The sequence below is a fragment of the Aptenodytes patagonicus genome, chromosome Z (assembly GCF_965638725.1).
Source record: "Aptenodytes patagonicus chromosome Z, bAptPat1.pri.cur, whole genome shotgun sequence".
NCBI lineage: Eukaryota > Metazoa > Chordata > Aves > Sphenisciformes > Spheniscidae > Aptenodytes > Aptenodytes patagonicus.
Window position 1 is genome coordinate 75350055 of NC_134982.1, and position 27870 is coordinate 75377924.

A 27870-nucleotide genomic window follows, 5' to 3' on the forward strand; every position below is an offset into this window, starting at 1 on the left:
TTGTCTATCTGAGACTGACAGAACTAGTGGATGTTTTTAATAGCTGTAGTTCTGTGATGTGTAGACTGAATAGAGACATCTCAAGCTGTGTGTTGGAGTTACTGTTTTCTTTTGTGTATTTTTTAAAATGGCAATTAAAAAAAAAAAATCGTTACAGCAGATTAGAAAGTTAGTGCGTGCCACAATGTTAAATGAAGATATGAAGAACACTTATGAGGACACTTAAATGACCTTCAGCTAAATTTACAGTGAGACTTGAGCACTTAAAATGCAGACAGTATTAAGACCTATTAGGTTGATGAATGACTCTCTGATTCTTTCCTTATGTGGTGTATTGGTCCAAGTGAAAGTTCGCCACAGAAGAAGGGGTTCACATCAAGTAGCAGAATAGTCAGTTGTGTCTGCTTGTTAGAGATGTGTGAGACAATGTGCTGTTTTGTACCCATGAAAAATTCCGTGCAGAAAGTGGAGCAGTTCCAGCAGAGGTTGTTAGCTAGCTTTGCCTGGCAGCCTAGAAAACACTTGCGGAGGTCCATTCCTGTTCACCTCACTGACCTGCAGGAACCTGGTTGGACTGCAAAATGCAATGCCCATGCTTCAAAAGTCCCAGCCAAGTAGTCGTTTATGAAAAATATAGTGGAATTTGTTTTTCTCTTCTATTTTGGAGTTGTTCCTTGGTCCAGTGAATCTGTGCACTCTTTGTAAACTCAGATTGTAGCACCTGTGCTTACAGTGCAAGTTCTGCCTATCTCAAGGTCACACAAGCGATTTTGGCACCCTTGTTTGTTCACTTATTCCCTTTTAATAAGGGTCTTGGTGCTTCTCCTATTTAAGTCAGCCTGGTGTATGCCAGTAACGTTACTCTGTACTCTGCTGTGATATCCTTGCCTTGTAACCAACCAAATACCCACCCACAAACTAAGTATCAGAAGGAGAAGCCTTTTTCTCTCTCTAGCATCTTCCTCCAAGTCTTGGGGGGGGGTGACCTGATCCACCCAGCTAGAAAGTCACTGTGGTCTGATGGTCAGTTATGAGCTGGTAAGTCACAAGGGGATGAGGGGAACATATTTGCAAAGCATGAGGTTAGCTGATATGTGGAGTTTGAATAGGCTACGTCCACAGGATCCCATGTGGTTGACTTGATACCAGAAGGATTGGGCCAATCCTGCCTCTATTTGTCTAACCTAAGGACTAGAAGATCTTTCTGGCAGGCCAAGTATCATTGTCTTGAAGCATTTCAGTACAATATTTTTAAGAGGCCATACCACACTGCGAACTGCATAAGGGATAAAATAAGCAAAAGTAAGTAAGCCCTGCTTGTATATAATAGGTAGTAATTTATAATTATGCAGTGAAATTACTAAATGAAATACAAATTGAAAAAGCCTCATGTATATCCAGGCTAATTGTAAAAATGTTTTTTACAATATGTAGTATGTTCCTCAATCCTACTTTTCATGATAATTGCTGTATGGCTGCCTCCAATAGCATTAAACACTTCAAAATATATGCATATTTTGCACATAGGCAAACACTGGCTGTTAAACTAGACAATGAAGGCACAATAGTATGCCTTATATCTTACAAGTGTCAAAAGAATTTTTGAACAGATTATTTCTACTAGCTCACTTTTACATTCAGATTCAATTAATTATCCTTGGTGAGCATACTGGATTGGCACCTGCTTGCAACTCCCATTGTTGCATTGAGCTTAGCGTTTTTGTTTGAATCACAATGAAATGTCTATCAAATACTGCTGTAAGATACCGACTTTGCTATCAGTAGCTCTTGGAAAGTATCAAAAATATCTAAGATGGCAATACCTAATGCATTACAATAATTATATGTGTACACTATATCTACATGACAAGGAAGAAAGAAAACCCTGCATATGAAACAGCAGATTTCATGACGTCAGTCTATTCCTACTCTGAACAGTATATACACTTCTACAGCCTGAGGAGGCAGAGGTTACTGTGTGATATACACATACGTATCTGTAGTAAAACAGTATTACTGTATTATATACAGTTAGAGCTATACACAGTTCTACACAGCACATCACATTTTGGGCTCCAGCAGATTGAGTTTCGATTTTCTTCAGTACATCATTGATGAATGACGATTTCTCCTGTCTTAAGCAGCTTCTTCAGCGGAGCAATCAATGCCTGCATAAGTAAACTTCTCGTATAGGGTAGTATTCACATAGGTCTGGGAAGGAAATAAGCAGAAAGAGTGTGATGCAAGGTGCATTACCTCAAGAATCCTAAACTATACTGAAATTATTCATGGCCTAATTATTTTCTAGGGATTCATTCTTACCTTCCTTTCTTCTAACATCCTGTTCAGTGACACCAGTATCTGAGCAAATGATGGTCTTTCATATGGTTTCTCTCTCCAGCACTGCCTCATTAGGTCATACCTTTAAAAATCAAACACCAACATTTGGTATTTTAGATACATAGGTTAAAGCTACAAATTCATGTTTATTGGAAGATTGTGCACATTCCATTTTTCAAAGGAAAGTGGATTTATGCATAGCTGGAGTTACGTTTTCCACAGCTGGTTGCTGTCTGAAAAGAATTTTCTTTTTCTCTGGAATAATCAAAAAGCTCTCTGCGCTAAAGCCCAGCCATATTGTGTAAAGAACAGGATATCTGGTGGGAGCAGACAGCCTGGGAAAGCGTTCATGGCAAATAACAGTGCATGCTGGGTACAAAAGGACTTAAGTAATTATTTCCAGTTGTGCACACTTTTTAAATTTTTTTTTTTGAAAATTTAGTTTTTATGTTTTCCTGAAAAAATGTTTGTTTTATTAGTTTCTTGTAGACATATATTTCCTATAGCACATGTTGTGTTACTCTGTTTTGTTTTTTTTGCTGAGGCAGTTACTTACACTTCATCATCACAGTTGAGAGGCTTTTCCAGTCTGTACCCTTGAGGCAGTTTTTCGTAGAGTTCTGCACATGTCATTCCACAATATGGTGTTCCACCTAAAGCAGAGTTTAACCATTGTCATGAACACAAGAGGTTTTTAATAAAAGAAAGCTTGATTTCATAGCAGAAATGAAAAAGAATGACTGACTCAGTAACAGGTAAATTAGTCCAACGTTAGGGAATGTTTTGCAGCTACATTTTTGTTGTTAATGTTTCCATACTGCCTAATGCACAGTATTGAAGAGAAAAATAAAAGTGAGTATAAACTTTTATCATCTGAGGGGCTGGCCTAAATTTCTCCACAGCTCTGAGGGCCTGCATCTGATTGTATTTGAACTGGTTTTGCAATACCCTTGATGGCAATAGGCAAGCCATTCCTTCGTTAGCATGGTATTAATAAGATCCAGTATGGACTCATGGAGCTATTACTGTCAAGCTGGTTTTGCCCCTTTTTGCGGATGTTTGGTTGCTTAGACTCTTGATTTTCCACACTGCAGTTTGTTAGTTCCCATCCATATCTAGTGCAAACCCATTTAGTAAGGAAAGCCAGGAACAAATGAGAAAGCAAAGGTTCGTGATTGGTCCAGTACGCAATGTGCACCTCAGGCAGTATGCATCCCTTGGCCAGCAGACCATGGGGCAAATCATGAAGGCTATGTAACACAGTCATTTTGAATGGCTTGAGGCTGTATCACATACATGATGAACAGAGGTGTGTGCAGAAATGAACTCTAAATTCTATTTTGAGATTAATGTTCAAAAACTTCTTTGAGAATACTTGAGGAGGAGATGTTTGCTCGCTCTCCCCCCCCCCCCGGCCCCAGTCATTAAAATATGTCTTGATTTAAAACTCAGGAAGGCTGAGGAAAAGCCACCCATCAAACTCAAACAATATTGGATTAGGGCTATAAATCATGTGATATGCTGGATTTTATATTTAGCTACGGCCTAGGTTTTACGGTGCAATGAAAACATGGTCATTACATTTTCTTTATTTAGAATGGTACCTGGATTGCAAATGTGGCAATTGCATTTCCAAGCATACTAAAGCTAAACAATTAGTAGAATGAAAGAGAAAAAACTGAAATATGTTGCAAAGGAATAAATTTTTAACAGACTAAGTGAGCAGAGCTGGCTTGGCTCAGATTGGTTTATTTGTGCAGTACAAAATTCACATACTTACCTAAGCTAACAATTTCCCATAATAGGACACCATACGACCATCTGCAACAGAGGGATATTATGGAGTGCAACAAGAATGCAACAAGTTTTCATATTTTAAAATGGCAGATAGTTTTGCTAGTATTCAGAGAACACAGAGAAGTGTGATTAATTCTTTTAATTTTTTTTATTAATTTTTGTATAATGATAGGGTTCGTAGAAGCAGAAAGCAGGAGTGAGATCTTTAGCAAAATTAATTCCCTGTGAGTCCATCAACCAGAGTCCTTTAGTAGACCGTGAGCTCTCAGCAAATAGTGCTATTACAGAATTGCTTTGCCAAGTATCGCTTCCAGTTTCCTGACTAAAACAGAGTTCCTCTGGGTCTCCCAAGGATTCATCAGGCTTCAAATGAGAAATATAGTTAAAGTAGTGGCCCAAATCCAATTAGCTTGTGAACACAGAACTTATTCAGACACCGATGATGAAATAAAGTAACTTTTTTGTTGTTGGTTTTATTTTTACTTCCATTGCTCACTCATGCTGACACGGCTACTGGGTTTTTTTGAGTTGAGTGGTTGTCTTGTCCTGGCTGCCAAACTTTCCTTGATATTGAAAAATATTTCTTTGTTGAAAAAAGACCACTTGAAAACATACTTACACATCACTGTTTGTGGTGTAAACACTGTAATTCAAAGATTCAATTGCCATCCATCGCACTGGAAGCCGTCCCTGGAAATTATTTCATGAAAGTTTATTTGCTGGTGGTTGGTATAGCAATATTGCAATTTATACCCCAACAATTGTTCTGCGTGTTACCTTAATGAAAACTGACTTTATGCAAGTAAGCTTAACGAAGTAAATAAACTTAAATAAGTTGTGCATTTACTTCTCAAAGGGACAGTCCACACTAAAGCTAACAGAAAGTTTATCCAACCAGCATCAAGAGGAAATGGACATAATTCCTGAGTGATGTCTTATGACGCCTTTAATCAATCCTGTTCCCTTGATCACCCGGTGTTATTCCTGGTCTATGACTACATGATGCTTATTACACATCTTCCTCTTTCAGATCTTCCAAAGCGTTAGCTTTTGACAGCTGTTTTTTCAGCTCACAGATCCTGACATGCCTCTGGTTACCGTCTTGCTAGCTTTGGCCTTGTTCAACAGAATTAGACCAGCTTGCCTCAGCTGGACAAATTCTGGTATGAAAATATTATTTTCATAGCTGTACAGATCCACCCACATGCACATGTCCTCTTCATATGTCAAATGTATATTATATGTTTTTTTATAATACATTTTTACTGAATGTCATAGCTGACTGCAAAATTGGTTATTTTACTGCCATCCATAGTCATATAAATAACTTTCAATTACATTGTATATTATATCATAAACATGGTATAGAATTTATTTCCAAGTAATGTATGTATATTAATAAACACAATATAAATATTTATACATGTCAATATATAACATTTAAATAATCAGTTCTGTAGTATCCGTGAGTTTGCATTTTTGTTCATATGAAAACACAAAGTAAGAAACAAGAAAACAAAAAATGAGGAAAACAGACTATATCAGTTTGTCTTGATCCTTACCATGGTCTTCTTAACGTAAACTTCTTGACCTCTTGATAAGCCAAAGTCAGCTATTTTTGCAACATAATTTTCTCCAACCAAGATGTTTCTTGCTGCCAAATCTCGATGAATAAACTAAAATTAAAAAAAATATGGAAATCACCACACTATCTGTGAGCTTTACATGTATTATTTTAGTGCTATATTGAAAATTGCAAACATTCAGAATAAGAACAAAACCCAAAACAAACAGCTTGGTATGTCATTACCAAGAACATTTTAAACTTTATCTGAAGATGACAGCAGTTAGTTACCATGTCATTTGTAAGTTTTAATGCCCCTTCCTTGATTCCCCATAACCATAGCATTTGATAGGGCTAAGTGAACACAACCAAATAAAACTCATCCAGTAGGTGCTAGAGAAGCTAAAATTAAAACCTTATTTTGATTTCATTAAAAGGCATAGTCCCTGAAAAATGAATTGTTGTGCTTTCAGTGGGTAGAGAGTTGAAGACTGACCTGTTTTTGGCTTAAGTAGTCCATCCCTCTAGCAACGTCTGCTGCAAAATGCAGAAGTTGCTGAGAGGAAAGTGTAGATGCAGTACTGTTGGCAATAGCAAATGCTGGGTCTGTCTCTAGCACTCTGCTTTTCCGAAGGAAGTCCAGTAAATTTCCATGGGGGGCATATTCAATAGCAAGATAAAGATATCCTAATGAAACATCAGATAGTAAGCATATCACAAAGTAAAAGATAGTCAGTAATAGTATTTGGACACTTACACTGCTTTCAGTGAAAAAGAAATAAACATAAAACAGACTGGAGGGGAAATATCAAATAGCATAATTTCTAGGAGAAATTTAGAGCTTCTCCTCCTGCAGAGGAGAATTTAGAGCTTTTGATGAATGTCATTTCTGAAGGATTAACTTGGGCTTATAGATTTAAAACCAAGCTTATTTGGCTTTTTAACAAATGTTGCAGAAAGATCTGCTTATAAGCTAGTGTTTCTATGGACTGTATGGGCTGTACTGTGATTTTTTTTTAAAAACTAATTTTTAAAGTACATGTATTCAAGACTTATCTTACCCCGATGTTCACATGCTCCCAAAAGATTTATGATGTTGGGATGATGACCAAGTTTACAAAGAACTTCAAGTTCTCCAGCAAAGTCTCTGTGATCATCTTTTGAGGCATACTCTGAAAATCAAATAAGCATGCATTTATGTTTTCCTTTGAACTGAATTAATGACTATATTGTAGTTAATTATGAGGATTCTGGGCTGCCTGGGGCACTACTGTTTCAGCCCCAATAGAAAGAGAAAAACTCTAAGATACATTAGTATTTACTAAACAAAGTAGGACTTTTCAATCAAAGGAAAAAAAGAGAGAACCTAATGTCTGTAGCAGCCACCTGCAGAGAAAGAAAGCATCTTAATGTACCACGTCACTTCCCTTATTATGTGAGAATGTAAAATGTCATAGGAGATCATATGAAAACTAGCTGCCTAAAAGTCTTTCCATGTGTGCTGTTGATTATTTCTGCCTGCATGCAGACCTTGGCTCTTTTTTAAATTATCGTCATACTTAAGAGTGTCTCCCAATTTGCCTAGATAACGATCTAGTGAATTGCAAGAAAATGTGTACATTCTTGCAGTATTCTATGTATTGTAGTTCTCTCTGGAATGTGGCAATCATGCCCAATGAGTACAAAGAAAATGAGTGATCGTCATAGTATGTGTATATAGAGATGCATAGGTACAGTTGTCTCTCAATGGTTAAGGTAAAGCAAGATGAGCAAATACTGTGCCCCAAGGCTAGCTCTGTGCTCCTCTCTTTATTAAATGCATCTTTTAATGGCTCCCACTTCACCGGTGAACTCATACATGACATTCATACTGACCTATGAATTTAAAAATACGTAATAGTTAATGATATTAACAATTAGAGAGAAATATAAACCAACTTGGCCATGCAGAAATACAGTCTGTGCTAGGGCCACACTGCCTAGTGACAGCTGATGCAATTTCACTAGCAACTTTGAATATTTATTTTCGCTTTAGGAGGGGGCTACTAAGCATTTCTTATGATAGAGAAACACTTGGAACAAACAACCAAAAAAAGTCTTTAGTCTCAGAGTCTCCGATCTTTACTACCTTTCATCCTTTTAATCGCAGCATCCATGCGTAAGCCATCTTTCTTAATGCGTGCTTTCAGGACTTGCCCAAAGTTACCTTCCCCAATCACATCTTGAAATTTTATGTCATTCCACTCAAGAACTGGATAAATAGTGGGATCTGGGCTGTTTTTGGCTTTCCTGCTCAGGGTGAGAGTACCTGAGTTAAACTGTACAGCTGGCTCTTCCCTCTGTAACAGAGTTAAGCAAATGACATTAACTGTGATTTCTACTTTACTGAGCAATGCTCTGATTACACTCCCCAAATACATGTGTGCTCACTCATGTACACACACACACAGAGCCTGATCCATCTCTTGCTTACGCAAGAGTGAGTACAGTAGACAATTACACCTACTTTAGACACTAACTGCATCAAGCACTTCTGCCCAGATCCACAAAATTAATCAGGCTCCTAATTTATGCATAAGTACCTTTGTAGACCTAGGCCTCCTGAACAGTTTTATAATCATCTTGAAGATGACCGAGATAGGCAAAAATCATTTGGTAAAACTGATCTCAAAACGAGTTTTAAGTCTCAAGTTTGAGATTTATCTCATATCAGGCTTGACCAAATCCTGTGCTAATCAGGCTCAGTAGGAAGACTGAGGAAAGAAGAAGCAAGGAAACAAGAGAGAGGAAATGATCTTCCTCCATACTTGAGGAGACATCTCTACTTCAGTTACACATTCCCATGAAATACTTCTGTGGGAGAAGTTTCAAGACAAGGAGCAGGAGCTATTCTGTGTGGCCTGGGGACTGATCATCTTTTTGGATGAGCCCCCTGGCCCCCTGTTTATGAAACAGCCTATGCAGATCCCTGTGGAGGAGCTTTTTGGCCCAGCTTCATTCTGCTTCACAGGTTCCCCTCTGAAGTGAGAGAGCACTGGAAAGCTGAGTGATAAAGAGACTACAGCAGGATACAAATATATACGTATATATATAGAGAGAGAGATCTCTACGTGATGTTACAACCTTCAGCAATTTCCTCACAGCCAGAACTATGATGTTGCCATTGACTGATCCCTGGTGTGCTGTCCCCAAGTTGAAAAGCCATGACGGAGCAGTCGCTGATGCTCAAAAGCAACGTTAAAGAATATTGTAATTTTCAAAATCAGGCACAACTTCATAGGGGGAGAACAGGCTCCTCCATTCTGTCTGGCTCGGCACTTGTCATACACAGGTGCGACAAGGCAGAAAAGGGAGAAGGATAAATGGTGTGCAACTTTTTTCAGGTCAGGTTTTCTACCTTATAGCCTATAACTGTGATTGCTTTAGCTCCAGGGTCACTAGCAGAGAAGCTTTATAACAACAGTACTAACTGCACACATGAAGAGAAGACAGTATTTGGGAAGGCCAAGGAAAAGGAATGGGAAAAAACAGGAAAAGATGGGGCCAAAATTAATAACCACACTGACACAGGAAAGCTGGAAACCCACCACTACGTTTTGGAAAGCCTGAGCCATTCGGCGCTGGAAGTTGGCTCGCTTTAACTGCAGCATGATGAGAAAGGCCAGGAGAATTGTTACACAGGTCATCCCTGCAGAGCCAAGGATAGCAATAAGCAGCATTTTGCCTCCTTTTGATTCATATGGAGCTGTTGAAGAAGCACATAGAGAGTTCATTGTTATTTCCAGCTAATTCTGAAAAAGCCATGAACAATGTATAGCTAAATACTCCTGTCTTGTAAACTGTATAAAGATATAGAGATACATCCGTTTGTTTTCCAAAAATGTCACAGACATTGGATGCTCTGACTTTCAGATGTATGAGCACCTGCAGGTCCCGCTGAATTCAGGTAGGGCAGAGCTGAGGTCACATTCAGTGGTCTAATAGTCTTCTTATATGCAGCTCCTTTAATTTATGAGCTGTTGGGCACTTTCTAGTGGATACACACAAATGTTGTATGTTGTCACTTCACCAACGCCATGCAGTGAACTGAGAATCAAATTATGGTGATGCTGTGTTGTGTGTCAAAATTAAGAGCAAAAGAAAACTAACATTAAACAATATTATGACTTTGCCTTAGATAACTAGTTTATACCACCGGACCTGGTTTGTGCAAGTCCAGCATGCTGGAATAACCAACCTTTAGTTTCTGGAAGAGTCTTCAGTTCAAACGATGTGTTTGGGTTGCTCAAGCCAATGTTGTTCTGAGCATTAATCTGAACCTGGTACACAGTGTTTGGCTCAAGGCCTTTGAGATGGTATTGAGTAATGCTGGTGTTCTTTATGATAATATCGATGTGGTTGTACTCAGCCTTGCCATAAATTTTGTAGCTGATGATGATGGAGGAGATGGAATGACCCTCAGCAGTTGTCCAAGAGATGACTGAGGATGTGTCTGTGGTGTTAGAAAACCTGATGTTGTATGGTGCAGGAGGGATTCCTGAGAGCAAACACAAACACACACAAAACATTGGAGTGTACATCCACCTCTTTCTCCTCCCTGCAGTGAGCCAAACACTTTCCTCGGTGCTTTTGCTGTGCTAAACAGAAGCAGAATTTTGTTGATGAGCTATGGTGACTGAATGCAATAGTTTTATAAACTTGTGCTGACACCCATATTGCAGTACTCCATACTTCCAGCAAAGGTTGGAGTGGCATTCAGTATACTGTCCTTGGATGAAGATACGAATGCTCTGAGCTGTATGCAAGGACAACATGATTGCTTTCAAATTAATGCAGAAAGGGTTAGTTTCCTTCTATACTGAATCATCATCCCCATGTGATTCCCAGGTCCCATATTTTCACTGCTTCAGGGAGCAATTCCCTGTCAGGATACAGGCTGTTAAAAAGAAGGGAAATCAATACCAACATTTCCACAAATTTAATCAGAAAACCACCAGCAGGGGTGAGTGCTGGACTTGTGGACACACACACCCATGACTACTAAGCTAAGTACCTTCTCCTGGAAAACAGTACCCTTATGTTTTTCTTAGTGCAGTTTGGTGTCAGAGCTCAGGAAACTGGAGTGTCCCATGACAGCCATTGATACTTCTGTTAATACATGTAGGATCTCAGTGAGGGCCTCCTCACATGACCTGTAAGGAGGAAGAAGCCCACCTTTCCAGTGTGTGGTATGGGCAGTGGCACCCATCAGCCATTCGGATGGACACCTGTTCAGATGGTACTTCATTCAGATAGGGCATTTGTTGCGGCATTATGCAAGGACACTACTCGCACTCAGTAGTGGTGGTCAGTGGTCTTCAGTGTAGCACACTTAACTACTCTTTACTCACAGGGGTTTTACCTTGCATTGTATCTTCTCTTCCTTCTTTAATTGCTGACTACTTCTGTATTGACATAGCTGAATTGCAGGGTCTGAGTGTTTTTTTGGAGTAACCAAAGAGCTTGGAGCAGGGAACTCTGTGGGTTCATCATTATGAGGAGGAAAAAAATGCTACGTGTGTCAGAAGCATGAACCGCACTGAAATGAACATGTGGATTCCCAAGCTTTTAATTTGTTTTTCCCATTTTTTTTTTTAAACTCATTATTAGTTCCTGATAATTTCCAGCGTAAGAATTTCTTTGGACACTGAGCTATCTTCATAATTAACAGTAATAACAACCACAAGTGATCATCAGGAACTGAGTGCTACCAGAAAAAAGGGTTATGTTTAATGTATTCATTAAGTGACAATCAGGCTGATCACTGGGGGAAAGAGGAAGAATTAAACAGAAGGATGTGAATCAGCTACTTACTGTCACTGAAAGTCCATGCATACAGATAGTTGCTCCATTCTCCTTGGGACCTGGTGTTCACCCGTACCCTGCACATGTATTGCTGTCTAGGCTCAAGATCTTTAATGATCAGGGTGGACATATTTCCTGGCACTTGAGTAATAACACTGCTCTCGTCACCGTTGTCATTCACACTCTTCCTTTCCACTTCAACACGAATGTCATCCTCTGTCCTCAGTGTTAAAGGATGCCATGACAAATTCAGTGATGTCATACTTTTTGGAAAGAGAGTGAGACCTTCTGGTGGAGGAAGACCTTGGAAAAGCCACAGTGAGACAGGGAACAATATTTCATGTCTGGTATGCAAGCTAAAATAGGGGTACCAGTTATTCCCAACCACTTGCCCTAGCTTGGAGTAACAAAGGGTAATTCTCCCCACCACCCCACCCAATTTGGCAGAAATTACATCTAAGAGGTGTTGATAGTCCCAAAGTGTCTTATCAACAGCTGTTGTGTCAACAAAAAGGTCTCTTCACTGAGCTGGTGTTGCAGATGCACGTTTTAGACATGAGAAGCCAGCTTTTTTGCTCTCTTGTTAGATAGTTCGTGGTGCAATCCTCATTTACTTTGCATGTCTGTATTCAGTTTGGGCTGTATCTTCAGTGGACTAAAAGCTTTTCTGCTAGTTCAGCCATCTTCATTTTTGAAGTAAACCGACCTAAAACTAAGAGGAATGACTGATCTGGTATTAGGAGGAAGGACTGGCATGCAAAAGAAGTGATTTCTATCTCCTACTCTGCTGCACAGCCAGCCAAAATATGTAAATTTTCCTTTTGCAGATCCCCCATCTCTAATTCAGGGAAAATAATAGCTCTGCCTTTCTCTGGTTTTCTTCACCTCTGATTTTTTTTTTCTTCGTTTTTTGTTTCTTTGCCTGAGATTATTTTGAAAGACTCTACATAGTTTTCATGTCCAGCCTTCTTTGCTCAAATGAAGGTGCTCTGGCAGAGATCAGGGAACAGACCACAGAGAAAAACAGCTGAAACATCCCTTTTGTGAAAAGCCAAGTTGATGACTTACCAAGCGCAGCTGTTGTGAAGCTAGCCTGTGGTCCAGGATGGCCTTCCCCACCTTCCCCTTGCCGACTCAGCTGAACACAGAACTGATATTCTGTTTTTGGTTCCAGATTGTCCAGTCTTTTGGTTGTGCCTTTTACTGACAATGAAAGGAGAAAGTAAAGCCATAGGCCATGCTGAAAAATGTTACGGAAGAAAAGGTTTGGAAAATATTCCTGAACAGCTAATCATGGAAGGTAACATACTTAGGCTCTTCCTTTGTTCCTTATTCACTAAGATAAACTATTTAGGCCAGGTTGGACGGGGATTTGAGCAACCTGGTCTAGTGGAAGTGTCCCTGACCATGGCAGGGGGGTTGGAACTAGGTGATCTTTAAGGTCCCTTCCAACCCAAACCATTCTATGATTCTATGATGATTTAGAAGTATAAAATACTTATTTTTAAGTTGAGCGCCAACCCAGCCTGAAGGATGTTTCCATCTGCCCTTCCTTCTGGACAGAACAAGACTGGTTGCTTAGGAAGTGTGCATTGTGTATGCAGATCTTGGGTTATCTTGCATTAGTAACAACAGTTGTTTGTTACTTGTTAAAGTTCCTGTAACGTTTCCTATAATATTTTAGGCCTTGCATAAAATGTTAAAACAGGGCTGGAAGAGGTCATCTAACTCACAAGAGGTTTCATTTTGCCCATACCATTCCTGATAAATATTTAGGTAAGATATTTGTCTCACCAGGGGGCACAATAGACATGAAGAAAGATTGTAGATATTCCAGGATGTCTCCATACTGCTCACTACTTTTGAAAACCTGCTATTTACATGGGAGATTTCAACATCTGGGCTCAACATTGGGTACTGTTTATCTTAACGAAGGAGGGGGAACCCTTTGGTTACTGAAAACTGAATATACACTTTTGACTACTGTTGGTGTACCACATCTACATTAACATTATACATAGTGATACACAGAGTCACGCGTCCAGTCATAAAAGATTTAACTTTTATGTGTTGTAGGGTCTTTTGAGCCTAGTCAAGAGCAGACATCACATTATATTTCAGCATGCAGCTGAAATTTGTGTTTAAGGGAATTAAAGAATGTCCTCTTACCTTCCACAGACATCCAGGACTGATAACGTTTTGCTGGCTTGTACAGGAGTTTTGTTGATACAACAGGTCCATCTCCAAGATGTATCTCAGCATTGATATCAATTATGAGAAAATTATGTCCACTGTCTGTCAGCCTTGGGGCATACTGTGGCACAGGAGGAACTGAACAAGAATGCAAGTATTAAACCAGCCTTTTAATTCCCTGTATCAGTAAAACTCTGGTATCTTCCTAGATCTACAGGAAAATGGGAGACGTTCTTCAAAACTCTTGCAAAGCAGACAGGGGTTTACACCCTAAAGCTGACAGTTTAGGTCTTTCAAAAAAACCTTGGGTTTTCTCCTAATCCTTACCATCACACTTATTTTTTCAATACACATAATTAGTATGTTGCTTATAAAGGATTTCTGTTCATATTCTGACTGTAGATATTTATTCAGACATTTTCCTGCAGTGCAGAGAACAGAAAGCTCTGCCATGTTAGAGTATAAAGCTGCCCTTAAAAGCAGAGAGGCAAAGATATTTGAAGAGATTAATGCTTTTACCTTTGACTGTAACTTGAAATGGTTTCTCTGCCATTCCCGCTACTGTCTGCACACTACAGACCCAGGTTCCTGTATCACGGGGCTGGATTCGATTAATTGTAAACATGGCTTCAGAGCGATTACTGGTAACAATTAGGGCAGGCTGAAATGACAAAAGATGTACAGGGCCCAGAAAATGTGGGCATTTAGGAATATTCCCATGACACTTTCTCACAGTTTAGGAGCTCATCTAGAGATTAGGGATATCAATAGAAAGGGTCTACAATGGTCAATTCCATACTTTCACATGTGCTCCAGTTCATGAGGTATCTCAGAATATTGAAATTTCACATTATGCTTGAAAAGCATAGTGTGCATTAACTGTATTGACAGATAAAGTCAATATAAACATCAGAAATAATAGGAAGCAATTAATCAGGAGCCTACCCTTAGGACAGTTCCATCTTGCTTCAAAAGTTTAAATTCTTCAGATTTAGGAAGTGGCATCCCAGTTGCTATACAAAAAGGCTTGAACTCGACACCAGAATTGAGTTCTACAGGATCTAGTAAGTTTTCTATCTGAGGTGAAAGATCTGCTGAACCTGCAGAAAATATATAGTATTTTAATGTCAGCCTTTGAACAGAACTTTAAAAAGACAGCACCAAAACAGGTTTAGGCGTACCATGAGCATAGGCAGCACAAATGTCTGGTTCTCCCTTCACTCGTGTGGGCATACGCAAGGATCATGCTTACCAAAGTCAGCACTGTTACATCAGTGTAAACATCATGTGAGAAGGAACAAGCCCTGTGTCCACTCTTCTTTCTTTTCCCCTCCCCTCTCTTTCTCGCTGACATTCTAAACACAGACAGTCTAGCTATGGCAAAATCATGCACACATTTTATATTGAATGTATAGTATCTATTTGCTCTCCATTTTGTCTGTTTATAAGAGCAGTCAGATCACAACGGTATAGTTTGGCTGGTTGGATCACGATCTTATTTCTCTGCTTGTTTTTGTGCTTGAAAGCTTTTACAAGTTAACAGTGGATTTGTCACTATTTATCAAGCAGAAATAATAGATGCTGAGTGCATCTTATAAAATACTGTGTGTGAACCTTGCTTGAATCTAAAGAGATTCTGAACGAGGTATGTTCAGCTTTGCAAACTTAACTCTATCTCAGAGAGACAGAGCTGTTTTAAACTCTGGGGTTGTCTTGGTGTCTCAGTCATCAATTTCACATCATGAGGCACGTGGTATAGGAGTATAAGCAGATGAATAAGAGGTAGGTAATGGCAAAGTACCATGAGCCTGTCCAAAAGCTCATCATGCAGGTAGGATGTGCAGCTTCTGTCAGGAATTGATATTAAGGTCCGTGTCAAATCCTATGGAGTAAGGTTTGCAAATCTACCTCTAATGAAAACAAAATCAGATGAAACGGTAGCATACCAGCCTGCTAAATGCAGCATATGGGGCAGAGGCTTAAAAACAGTGCATTGTAATAAGGGGGTCCCAGAAGGGTCTGGGCCCCTGGAATGTAATTGGTAGAGCAAGGATACCAGCCTGGACTGGAAATGCTGTACCAGTGTGAAGATCTGTTTCAGTTACACTGGGAAAAGCCATTTACTACCGTGTTACCTTGCTTTACCTTCTTTTTCACATTGCAGACCATGCCATCCGAGGGAGCAGACGCAGCCCTTAAATCTGTCGCATGTCCCTCGATTGTGACAATTACATTTGAGTTTGCAATCCGACCCGTAAAAACCAGGTTTGCATTCTGCAAGTACATATGTTTCCAGTTAGTGTAAAGGTGCTAGAAAATGTCTTCCATTAGTTTTCAATCTCATGCATCAATTCTCCAGTAGGGTTTAGTTCCCTCAGTTGGGTTGAGTTTGCAACTATATGTATTAGCACTAAATCATCCACAGAGCATCCTAAGAACACACTAACGTCAAAAAAGTAGAGCACATTCGTATCCATGCCTGTCATATGTGGGCTAGATGCCCGTGTGGCAGCTTCTTCAATCTCCACTGTTGTTTCACTTGCACTGTGGCAGCGTCCAAAGGCTTCATCAGAGTTATGTCACCATTGAACAAGACGGCACATATTCATAAAGGAAGATGTGCTTCATGTCCCAAAGAGATGGTGGTCTAACTGAAGTGAACAAGGCTGATTATGCTCAGTATTGCTCAGCAATGGATATATGTTTGGCACCAAATTGCTCAGTTTGACTTGTAGAAATACAGCAGGACTGTAGCTGTTAGAGGATTTTTGACGTCTCGGTAGAACATAAATTCATTTTGCAGAATAATGTGAATAATTTTTAACTTTACCATGTCCTTCTTCTGAGAATCTGACATGGTCCTCTGAGATGTATAAATATTATTATCCCTCTTTCACAGAATGTAAAAAAATCCTGTCTTTTACTCTTCTCTGTTAGTTCCCTTCTATATTTCCTATGGGCAGCACACTAAGGGCTCTTCACCATTCCTTATATTTTTTACTATACCTTTATCACATTCCAGTCCCATCCATCCTGTGGCACAAGAACAACCATACGGATCTGGTAGACAGAACATATAGTTTCTGCAGCCATAGTTTTCTTTACAGCTCTCTTCACATGTTTTGCCAAATGTATTGGCTCCACAAGCTATTGAAAGGAGAGAGGGAAAGAATAGCCCAACAGCATTAAGTCCATGAAAGAGCTAATGCTTCTAATGATACAGCTTTAGACAACAGCAAAAATGCATTGAAATAAAAATAGCATTTTTACCATTCAGATATCAGATATATTAACATCCATAACTATTTAAGGCATGGCTGCATTAACAGTTAGGTTCAGGCAGCAGAAACAAGCATAACTTTCTCCTACGTGAGGATACATCAGCAAAGCATCCATTGCTTTGGATATGTGGGGACAGAGCTTCAGCAACAAAACTTCTTTATAAGCCTTTTTAATATAAAATGCACAAACAGTGCCATGAAAACCAAATATTCTTCTTAGAGGTCAGTGCATATGAAACTACCAAGCTCAAGGTTTTGCTTTTCTGATATGATCAGTGCTACATTAGAGTAGTTCAGATGTCAACTATTCCAATAACTTAGCTCTAGTATTTGCAGCACTGCAATTCAGTCAAAATATTAGGATATATATTTAGCACTGGACCCAAAAGTTGCTTGGAGAAATTGGAGCAATGTGATGTCTGCTGTAATTATTCCAGAATCCAAACTAATTGTCACAGACACAGATACGCACAAACAGACATATACTGTTGATATGCCCCTACGGAGGCAAACCACCCTGTGAGCATGTTAGCAGCTTGTTCAGAAATAGCCAGGGAATGTCTAACACAGGGCTTCATTTCCCAGTGCAGTGTATCCTTAAGATCTCCTGTTCTATCATGTGTTTAACAGTCAGTCAGTAGCTTCAAGCGTACTGATGTCAGGGTAATCATAGAACAGCTCAGGTTGGAAGGAATCTCGAAAGATCATCTGGTCCAGCCTCTTGTGGGAAAGGAAGCCTAGAAGAGATTATCTAGCACACTGTCCAAGTGCATATTGATCAAGAAGAGCTGGAAATACTCATCTTCCCTGGCAATGTAATCTCTACTAGGAGAAGTGAGGGGCAAGTTAAATATCAACTACAAGAACAGCCTTACTAATTCAGGGTTCAGCTCACCCAACACTGCCCTGTCTCCAGCACCAGCTGTAAATGCTGTAGCTATAAAGAGTAAAACAAGGCTACTCGATTTGATGCTTCCCTCAATAATCTGCCAACTTCTGCTACTGAGAACAAATTAATAAGCAATCTGTGCAAATAATATTTGCTTACCTTTCTCACATGTTTTTCCCATAAAACCTGGAGGACAGATGCATTCCCCAGTATCTTCATGACAAATGCCATTGTTTGTGCAGGAAGGGCAGTGGGAGCTACAGGAAGGGCCCCATTTCTGAGCTTCACATCCTTTTATGCAAAAATATAATGACATATTTGTTGTCTTCTTATTCAGTAACCATCAAGTAGTAAAATTCTTTTTAATTAAGACAAACAGTAAAATACATAAAAATACAGTCCATATGGACCCCCTAAAACCCCAGCTGACTGACCTAATGTGAGGAATCACTTTTTTCATCGTGGAAGTGCCCCTATTTCTAGAGCAGAACTGCTGCATGGTACGCAGTAGTACTACGTAACATCTTCAAGGAAGGAACTGAAAAAGTCTTCCGTTTTTGAAACTAGAGATAGATTTTTTTTAGTTTGGAAGAGTAAGTTTGGAAGTTGACAAAGATGTTATATTCAAGATTTTTATTCTTGTAGCAGGGATCTGAGACCTACAAAAGGTCCAGGCTTCAGCTGGAGCTGGCTGTACTGGTAGTAAGCCAGCAGGATCAAGCCTGGCATCACTGGCATTGTACCAGCATTTGGCAAGTCATGATTTTTTTCTGTAACAACATTTTTCTTGAAAGTTCATTAGACCAGGTTCACATCTGTTGTATCTTTACTGTCTTCACTGGGTCTTTATAAGAAGGATCAATTGACTGGTGACCTGTTTCTGGAATAAATGGACTAAGAGCAATCAGTTGGTTTAATGCCTGTCATGATTTTCTTTCCCACTTCATAATTTAAAAAGATACTACTACCATTAATCCTGCCAGTGAGAGGTTTGATACTGATTTCATAGAAGCAGAGCTCAGGCTCTAAACAAGTACCTATGACTTCATCATGCAAATGCTTAATCTATCCCTACAAGATGCAAAATTCTCTGAGCTGCTTTTGAAATCAGTGGGAGCTGAGAGGACTCAATAATTTTCAGTATTTGATTACATTCAGTAAAAATGTTTCTTACATCACAGACACTGACCTTCATGACTTCCTCTAGTGTAAAGCTAGGACTGACAAGATAATAAGCTGGAAAGTCCTGAGGCAGGCTCACTAAAAATGGGTAATCCAGACTTGGATCAGCTTTTTCAGATTTCAGCAAGCATTTAATGAATCAGCATGGTACTTGGAGCTCTATCTCCTCCTTCTCCCGGAATGAAATTCTTACATGTGGATACTTAAAAAAAAAGCTTTGCTAAAAATCATCGGTCTGTGACAATACTGCTAACTCAGAGAAAGACAGGACGTGTGTTTGAGCAGTGGCATGTAATCATCCATTCTCTTTATTGTTAGTGTGCTCCCTACCACGTTCCCAGACAATGCCCTAGGAGTTTTCCTAATAGGCAGGATGGGCAAGGCAAAAGCCTATTTCAAGGCAGGGGCCAGAATTTATGGATAGGTGTTCTGCTGTACATCTTTCATTTAGAAAGGTGGCAATAACTTCAAAATCCAAATTTGGGGCATCATTTGTGACTCCTGGAAGTATGCTGTGGATGTTAGCAAGTAAAATACGTTTTACCATCGGAAGTATTTTCTCCATAATGTAAGATATTTGAACAGCTATTTATGTATCTATATCAGTTTTATATTTCTATCCAAGTTAATAGAATATAATTTTCTTTATATCTGATGAAAATGGACATAGCAGCATGAGCTACAAGACATGTAGAAAACTTAATGGAAAATATCTGCCTGCATTGTAAACTGGTCCTGTCATCCACTGGGAGGTGAACTTTAAGAGCTAACTAAGGCTGGGGTAGTTTGTGAAGTTACAGTAATGTATGCTAAAGATGAGAAATCTCAGGATAAATGTGGTTTGGATATAGCCCACCATAGAGAACAGAGACATTTGAAAATTCCTATTTTGTGCTCAGACCCACATCTTATATTCATGGGAGACCCAGTGCCACCTTCTTCATTCATGCTTACTTGCTGTTTGAAAGGTTGAGATGCTGAGGAAAGAGCTAGCTGTCCTGGCAATAGCTAAGATGAATTGAACCTAAACCTTATTTTTTTTTTCTCTCTCAGATGCTTAAATCAGTATCAGCTTGTACCAAAGATCCTTGGGAAAAAATTTCTTCTGACATAATCTGATGGCAGCTTATGTCAAGACAGATTTTGGCCCTTATTTGGGCACAGTGTAATTTTCATTTCAGATTCATTATGACTTTAAACAATTAATCATCAGCACACATTAATGGAACTTACGTCTTACAATAAGCCTTGTGTAAGCAGAAGTAAAGAGGTTTCCTCCTATATATCTGGCAGAGTAAACCCCTGCGTCCTGTGGTTGAACTTGAGGATAGGAGACTTCCAGCTCCCCAGGCACTTCATGCCTGGGCACAGAGTGGATGAAGGAACCTGGGGAAGGAGCACATGGATACAACAGATAGAAGTCACTCACTCTCTATAGGCAGAAGTGAGTTTGCATTCGTTACTGAAGAAGGACAGCTGGGATGAGCTAAGCAGTAGAATCTATTTATTAGTTATGAATTTGCTGACAGCTCTTTATCTATACTAGTTTTTGATAATTGGAGAGGTGCAAGTAAAAAGGAAGCTAGATCTTGAGGAGATTTAGTAGATGAATGGGGCAAACTACTTCGAGTTCAGCATTACTTTACAGGAACAGTGCTAAGATTCTCGTGGTTAAAAGTATTCATTTTGTTTCTTGGCCTTTCCTGAAGTGAGGGGTGACCATCGGCAAGGAATCTAGCATGGCTGGAAGGAGTCAAATAGCAAATGCCAGCCTGGTCCTATTTAATCTGAGTAGCACAAAGATTTACTTAGTAGACCAAAGTAGGAAGAACACAGCACAGCTTTATCTTTTCTTCCCAGACTTAACATGTTTCTGTCTCTTCTATTTTTTTCACCTAGGGAGCTTATTGATGTTATTCTAGGTTTGCTGTAGTTGGTCATACATGCTTGCTAAGTAAGGCAACAGCATTTGGTCTTCTCCCATCCCTCTGGATCACCAAGTAACAACATTTGAATATTGATTGCTGTCAAAGAGAAGCTGCATCCAGTGGACTTCAGGACCCCTGGGAGCCCTTCCACTCCAGTCTATTAGAGCAAGGCTGCTGCAGTCGGCTAATGCCAGGTCCAGCCAGCTATCACCAAAACATACATGCACATGCTCACACACACTGTACCAAAAAAGCCAGCCACCAACAGACCCACACAGCAGAACTGTGCCTTTACAGGTACTGCATATGCACACGGGACTCACATACACGTGAACAACCCAGACAGCTCGATCCTATTCTCACTTGCCAGCTAGTCAGGCTTGCTGGCAGATCTCATACACTCACACACCCAAAAATGGGTCTTAGCTGGCCTGGACCTACAGTCTCCCTAAGAGCTGTCTCTCAGACCTCTTATCCTACTCACTGGTTAGCCTGGCTTGAAGTTCACTAGTGTCACACATGCACACATACACACGTACGTGCACACACACACATATGCACAGACAAATGGGTCCCTGCCGAAACTGGCCTTAGGCACTTAGTCTCTCTGGTTGCTGACCCCAGACATACAAGCCCCTTTGACCCTGGCATGTGTTTCCAGTTACTAGGAGTCAAACCTGTTGCGCCTTCTAGTCTGGCCTGAAGGTCACTAGAAGATTATACATATGCATACCAGGTAGAGAGCACACTTATGTTGAAGAATAATTAGGAATAGAGTTTTATAAGATCAGACCAACTGCAGTGCAGAACTTGGCCAGACCAGTGTACTGGCCTACAGCTTGCACACATGCAAGTGGCACCTTTTACCTGCCTCCCGCCCCATTTTCCATGCTTGTTCCTTTCCTGTCCACTTTGAGCCCTCCCTTTCTCCTGCTTGGCTCTTTCTCTAAATATCCCATTATTTCACACATGCTCACAGTCCCCCTCAATCATGCCATAATAAGTTTGCTTTTTCCCCCTGAGACCCATGCTAATCCTGCTCCCTGCTTCTTATACCTACAAAGCTCTGGCTGAAGCTGCTCAGGGCTTTGTGTTGTCCCCTCACTGGCCCTCAGAAGCTGGATGTTTTCGCTGTCATCTGCTACTCCTTAGGGCTTGTGTGTCTGTTTATTTATTACTTCTCTTGTTTCTTGTCTTAGTCTTTTATGCTGAATGACCATTAACCAGATGATACTCCCACAAATCAAATGCCCTTACCTTCTACATCCCCTTACAGTTACACTGATAATGAAACAACTTTTTTCACTTTGCTGAAATAATTTAGACGGTAAACTGTGTCAGGCAGGACCTTTACCATCTGTGATCATACATACTATCAATTTGACTATAGTCAAATTTCAGGCAGCCTGGAAACGTAAAACTTTGCTGACAGTCATAATCAAAACAGCAAAAAGATCTTGGGTCAGTTTAGTCCATGACAACACATAACAGTTCTTCAAGAAAACAGGGCCAATGAAAAAGAGCAACAAATGAAAGGGATTAGTTCTGAAACTATGGGGCTTTTTTTGCATATCTTTTGAGTTACAAGTTGCAGACAAACTTGGCAGCAAAGTATTAAGAAAGCCTTATGCTCACGGTCTGTTTGCAAAGTTCAGTTTTTGCGGCTTGTTTTCCAAGATGGCACAAGTTATCAGCTGGTTCTTGTATGAGAAAACACTGACATGAGATCACAACATTACCCTGGGGACCCTGAAAGGACAAGTGATGGCAAACTTTCTCCACTGTGCGCTGCCACAGCTGAATCTCTGAAGAGTGAAGAGATGGGTCTTTAAGAAACTCTGCTTTGCATATTGCCTTTTTAAAAGACACCTTTTGGTTATTTTTCTCTTCCAGCCTGTAGAGAAGTGCTCCAGGTATTCAGTAACTGGGGCTGAGGCTGACCCACTGCACGTGTTCTTTTGCAGCGTGCTGACACATCCTGCTCTATTTACTCCCTGTTTCCTGGTAGCTCACTGTACACTAGACTATCAGTAGACAAAGATGGGCCAGTACATTATGTGTGCTTTCCACAACTACAATTCACTGAGATCTAACATTCTGATTAAGTGTGAGTTTAATGACCACTATTTTACTACATTTCTACAGGAGGTAGGTGGCAAACTGCACATATTTCCAAGTGTCAAGCAGTAGCAACACACAGCTGAACAGTGAGTTACATGTGATTTAGGTGCCACATTAGATAGAAAAGTCGGTGACATAAATTTCACAATCTGTCTAATTTTTGTAGTTGAATGAAATAAGTATTAGATTTTGTTGACAGTTTTGCCCTTCTAACAGATTACTAGTGTTTAATTTCTTAGCCTGAAGAGCATCATAGAAGCTAAATGGCCTCTAAAAGCCATTTAAAGAAGGAAAGGTATGCACTTGAAAAGCAGTAGCAAGGAAAGATGCAGTAACTAGGCCTTCACAGTGGCACAGCAAAAAAAAAAAAAAAAAGATGCTAAAATCAGCCAGGCGAATATATGAGGGGATATAGAAGGAAATCAAAAAGGAAAATGAGAAACAAAGCAAAGGTATAAACAGAGGATTTGGCATTCTGGTGGAAGAGAAACAGGTCAGGTCAATATACTGGATATGGCAAATGGCTCCTTTAGGGAACATTAAATGCATGAGGAATTACGTCTGCACCAGTTGCACAGCATGGGCTTCATCAGCAATGACTTTAAAACAGTTACGTGGCACTTGGCTAAGACAATGATAGCAGGAAGAGAAAAGACAAGAGAGAAAGGTTAATTACCATTTTTGTAGATCACTGCATCTTCCTCTTTTGCTGCCATTCTGATGAAGGAAATATTCACATGCTCTCCCTTATTTGCTGTAACAGTTAAAGCCACCGGGTGGAATGAGGCTGAAAACAGAACAGGACAGAAATATGGGATAAATAACAGCAATTATTGTCTTTATATGGTCCCTGGGCTGAAAGCTGAGAATGGACCCTGACTCAGATTTTGACATTTAAATTTCTTTAGAACACACACCGACTGTTTATCACCAGTAACCTCAACTCTATGTTTTGGCAAAGACAGAGGGCTTACCTATACCCTGAAACAAGAGACTGCCACTAGAACCTGGGGCGTGAAATTTAAAAAAAAAAATATTTTGGCTGAGTAACTGGAAACACTTCCTAACTAGGAGCTCCAACTGGCTGTAAATCACTTTCCTGAGTTTCTTCATCCCTTGAGACATTTTTAAAGCAGACTGGATAAAGTACTGGAAAATTTATCGTAGGGAATAAGCTGTCATTGGCAAACAAGTACCCTGAGTGACTCAGTTCTTTTCTGTTTAAGCTTTGTGATACAGAACAGTCAAGATAGTTCAAGAGACCACAGTCATGCAGGGTCTGGGGGAGATGCTGTAAGATAGAGTAGGTCTGTGCTTGTGTTAGTTCACCATGCTCTCTATAAATACTGAGAGTGCTGGCTTGCAGTAAGAACAACAGAAAAAAACATATTCACAGCCAGTGGTACTTCTACCAAAATATTCTCATCTGAAAATGTGGCTTAATTAAAATACAAATTCTGTGTGAGGAACTGTCTAGATCAGTGATATTTTTCAATTTTCCAGTTGGGAAATTGAAATTCATTTTTCTGGTTAAACAGAAAAGTACTTTTATACATTTGTTTATGGTGGTTCATTTAAGAAAAAGAAGAAAGCAGTAGATAGAGTGATTTTCATTATTTTTTTGCCTTTTCCTTATCATTACTAGTGGAAAAAAAGATCAGAAGATAATTGGGGAAGGGACAGAAAATTCTCAAGAAATAGTACTTTTTGAAACCAGTGAAACAATAATTTTAATTGCAACATTACTTTGAAAAAAAGTTAGAAGTTAAGGATGCTTCCTTTCATTTAGTTGGAAAATTTCAAGGGAAAGCCATGAGGTTTTTTGAGGACAAATTCAGGATTTCTGACCATTTGTAGCTCTGAGCTTTTATGCCATACTCTCATAGATATGTCATATTGCAAAAAAATTACAGAAACTCTTCTAAAATTAGGCAAAGTTAACTTCCAAACTATTCAGCTTTTTATCTGAGCGAGAATGTCACACCTTTGTACTTTCCCTTTTTGAGCGCCCAGGGGAGTGAGGCATTGATAGTCACCAGCCCCTTTTCTCTTTCTGTTTTTGGGGCTCTTCAGCCTTAGAGTTCGTCCTGGGCAAGTTCCTCTTGGGTAAGTCCGTTCTGCGTCTTGTTTTAGTTCAGCTCCTGGGAGCAGGGTTCTGCTGCCACCTGCCTCCCCAGCAAGGTGAGTGGGACCTTTCCAACAGAAAGACCCACCTGAGCCTCAGCTAGAAGGAATCCTTGAAGAGCCATCCAACGTGCTGCTAGTCGGCTCTGCAATTGCACAGGTTCCATTCCTATTCCATTTATTTCACAGGGAATATTTTGTTTAAGGAACACATACACGAGTTAGTACGAACAATTAGACAACTTATTCATAAAAAATTGCGATTTTTTTATAGTCATGCCTCTTTTTTTGGGTTCATTTTTAGAAAACTGTCAATAAAGTATACTTTGGTTCATAGCAATGGTTGCAGAAAACAAATTTGGAGTCTGGCTGAAATTTGGTGGCAAAGAAATACACAGAGATAGGATCACAAAGCAGAGAAAAAATGGTGAACTAACTTTCTGTTATATTATATATGTAATAGAGCTGTAAAAAATGAGCAGGTAGATGCTACATCAACGTTTGTATGAGGCTGAAACTGTGTTAGTACCTCCACAATATTATTTTGTTAAATCTGAGGGGGAAAAAAGGGTAGTATTTTTGCAATATTTGAGGAAAGAACATTTTAATACTTCCACTTCAGAATGGCATTTTAATTAAAAATCAAAATGTTTGTGTTATGTAAAATTAAAGAAAGAAAATTTGAGTAAAAATGAAGACATTTCTATCAATCCATGCCAACCTCTCTCCCAGAATTTTATTTCCTGGAGAATTTTGCCATTTAATGTTTTATTTCAGATTGGAAATAAGACAACTATTGAAAACCCACAGTTCTTTGCAGAATGGGATTTCCATCCCCTGTGCAGTTCTAGCGTTTATGCTCTGAGCCTCTGCCACGTGTTTTCATTCCTTTGTAAGTGTTATCCAATTGATTTCAGCAGGACTCTTCCAGCATGATACTAAGCACATGCATGGGAATCTATTGAGCATTTGCCATGTTACCTAGGCACCAGTATCTGAACTTACATCTTAGAGAAACAGAGAATTCTAATACAGAATAATGAAATAAGATCTCATTAGAAACAGGCAAACAAAACCTGAAAAAAGTCCCACCTTACTGTCAGCTCCCGAGTTAGAAGTTATTTATGAATAACAAATGCATGGTGAAAATCATGATCTATTTAGGAAAAGAAAATTCAATAGCTTTCCCAAAAATGAATTGTTAGTTACAAATCATCCTAAGTGTTTTAGTTGCAGTGTTTTTTGGACCAAATTTAGTGAGGCATTGCTAATTGTTTTAACAAGATACTCAACTTTTGCATCCCCATTTTCTTTTCTTTGTATGCTGTTTAGCTTAACCACAAGACCTTTTCTTCACAGTATTGTTGCAATGGAAAGGAACCCACACTCCCTGGTGGGCTCAGTTCCAACGTATTTTTAGATTGTGACTTGTATTTCATGATTTCACATCTCGAGTGTGCTAATTCCTTATAGAGACATAATGAACTGAGTTGCAGAGCAAGTGCCATAACACTCTGTTGCTAGCATTTCCATTATTGTCCCTTTGCCTGCTCTAGAGACTTTCTGTGGGGGAAACTCAGTCACATCTATGAAAATACACATTTACTGTGTAGAGAAATTGCATAAATTATATTTGACTAAATGCAGAACAGGCTATATCTGTTCCTTCTCATTGCATGTATGAACATTACATGTCTAACCATAATGCTAAAATACAAAGAATTCAGGAGAACGGACTTGTTACTTTCAGAATGGCACATGTGTAGAGTAAAACAGGAAAATGAACCTGTTATCTTTCTGTATTATACAGCAAAAATCTTCACTGTATCTGCATATCTGATAATAGGTACATAATCAGGCAGATGACAGTTCCCACTAAAGTCAGTGGGACTACCTAAATGATTAGGTAGTCATTAAATGGTACTAAACTTAGTGAGTGGTTCAGCAGCCTCTTGTGCTGAGGCTGCAAAACAGTGGCTGGATTTTCAGATGTTCTGCTCCTTCCCATGCCTTTTTTGTCCTCAATGGGAAACTGCATATTTCAACTCTTGCTCAATTTTTGGTGTTGAAAAACACACTCTGACTTTAAAAATTTTTCAGACAACAGCAGTAAAGGGGAAAAAGGCCTGTTTTCCAACTACAGATGCTCTGCCAAACCTCATAGTCCTTCACTGACCTCTTCTTCCTCTTTCTGTGCACTTTAATAGCTTTGAGAATTTCTGTTGCGCCTCTTTCTCACCCATCTAGCCTGATTAGATTATACGTGTTCACCAACGACTTGCTAGCTCAAATTTTGTCAGTGAAAGCTTTTGCAGAGAAAATCTGAGAAATGGATTCAAACCCAGAAATTATTCAAAGAAACCTACCTACTGCTGGCATGAAAGTTGTGTTATTTCTGGTTAGAACAACTTCGGTCACATAGGAAGCTCTCAAAGTTTGATTACTTTTAATTCTCTCCTAGGTATCCTGGATATCTCTCCTCCACAGGAGGGATCTCTCCTCCACAGATACCAAGTGCAAAAACCTGATTGATTCAGAAGACACTCTTCCACCCATGGAAGTTATTCTATGACAGCCAGAGATGTGCTCAGCTCACTGGCATTCTGC

At 39.5% G+C, this 27870-nt stretch overlaps 1 protein-coding gene across 2 annotated transcripts in view; it reads right to left on the bottom strand.

Annotated features, from left to right (window-relative positions):
- Positions 1-1272: 1272 nt before the first annotated feature.
- Positions 1273-27870, bottom strand: part of TEK (TEK receptor tyrosine kinase) — a 40421-nt gene continuing 13823 nt past the window's right edge. Inside the window, exons 3-23 of one of the 2 annotated variants that reach the window (XM_076362579.1) lie at positions 23816-23926; positions 20324-20476; positions 18068-18199; positions 16745-16885; positions 15884-16012; positions 14684-14838; positions 14258-14399; positions 13715-13876; positions 12614-12748; positions 11555-11848; positions 9939-10238; positions 9289-9446; positions 7830-8040; positions 6763-6873; positions 6198-6388; positions 5700-5813; positions 4757-4827; positions 4121-4161; positions 2897-2993; positions 2323-2422; positions 1273-2211 (exon numbers count right to left, since the gene is read on the bottom strand). In XM_076362579.1, the coding sequence (XP_076218694.1) occupies positions 2137-2211; positions 2323-2422; positions 2897-2993; positions 4121-4161; positions 4757-4827; positions 5700-5813; positions 6198-6388; positions 6763-6873; positions 7830-8040; positions 9289-9446; positions 9939-10238; positions 11555-11848; positions 12614-12748; positions 13715-13876; positions 14258-14399; positions 14684-14838; positions 15884-16012; positions 16745-16885; positions 18068-18199; positions 20324-20476; positions 23816-23926 (3023 nt within the window). In that variant the 3' untranslated portion in view covers positions 1273-2136. The remainder of the gene's footprint in view (positions 2212-2322; positions 2423-2896; positions 2994-4120; positions 4162-4756; positions 4828-5699; positions 5814-6197; positions 6389-6762; positions 6874-7829; positions 8041-9288; positions 9447-9938; positions 10239-11554; positions 11849-12613; positions 12749-13714; positions 13877-14257; positions 14400-14683; positions 14839-15883; positions 16013-16744; positions 16886-18067; positions 18200-20323; positions 20477-23815; positions 23927-27870) is intronic. The other variant, XM_076362580.1, reaches the window with a different exon arrangement.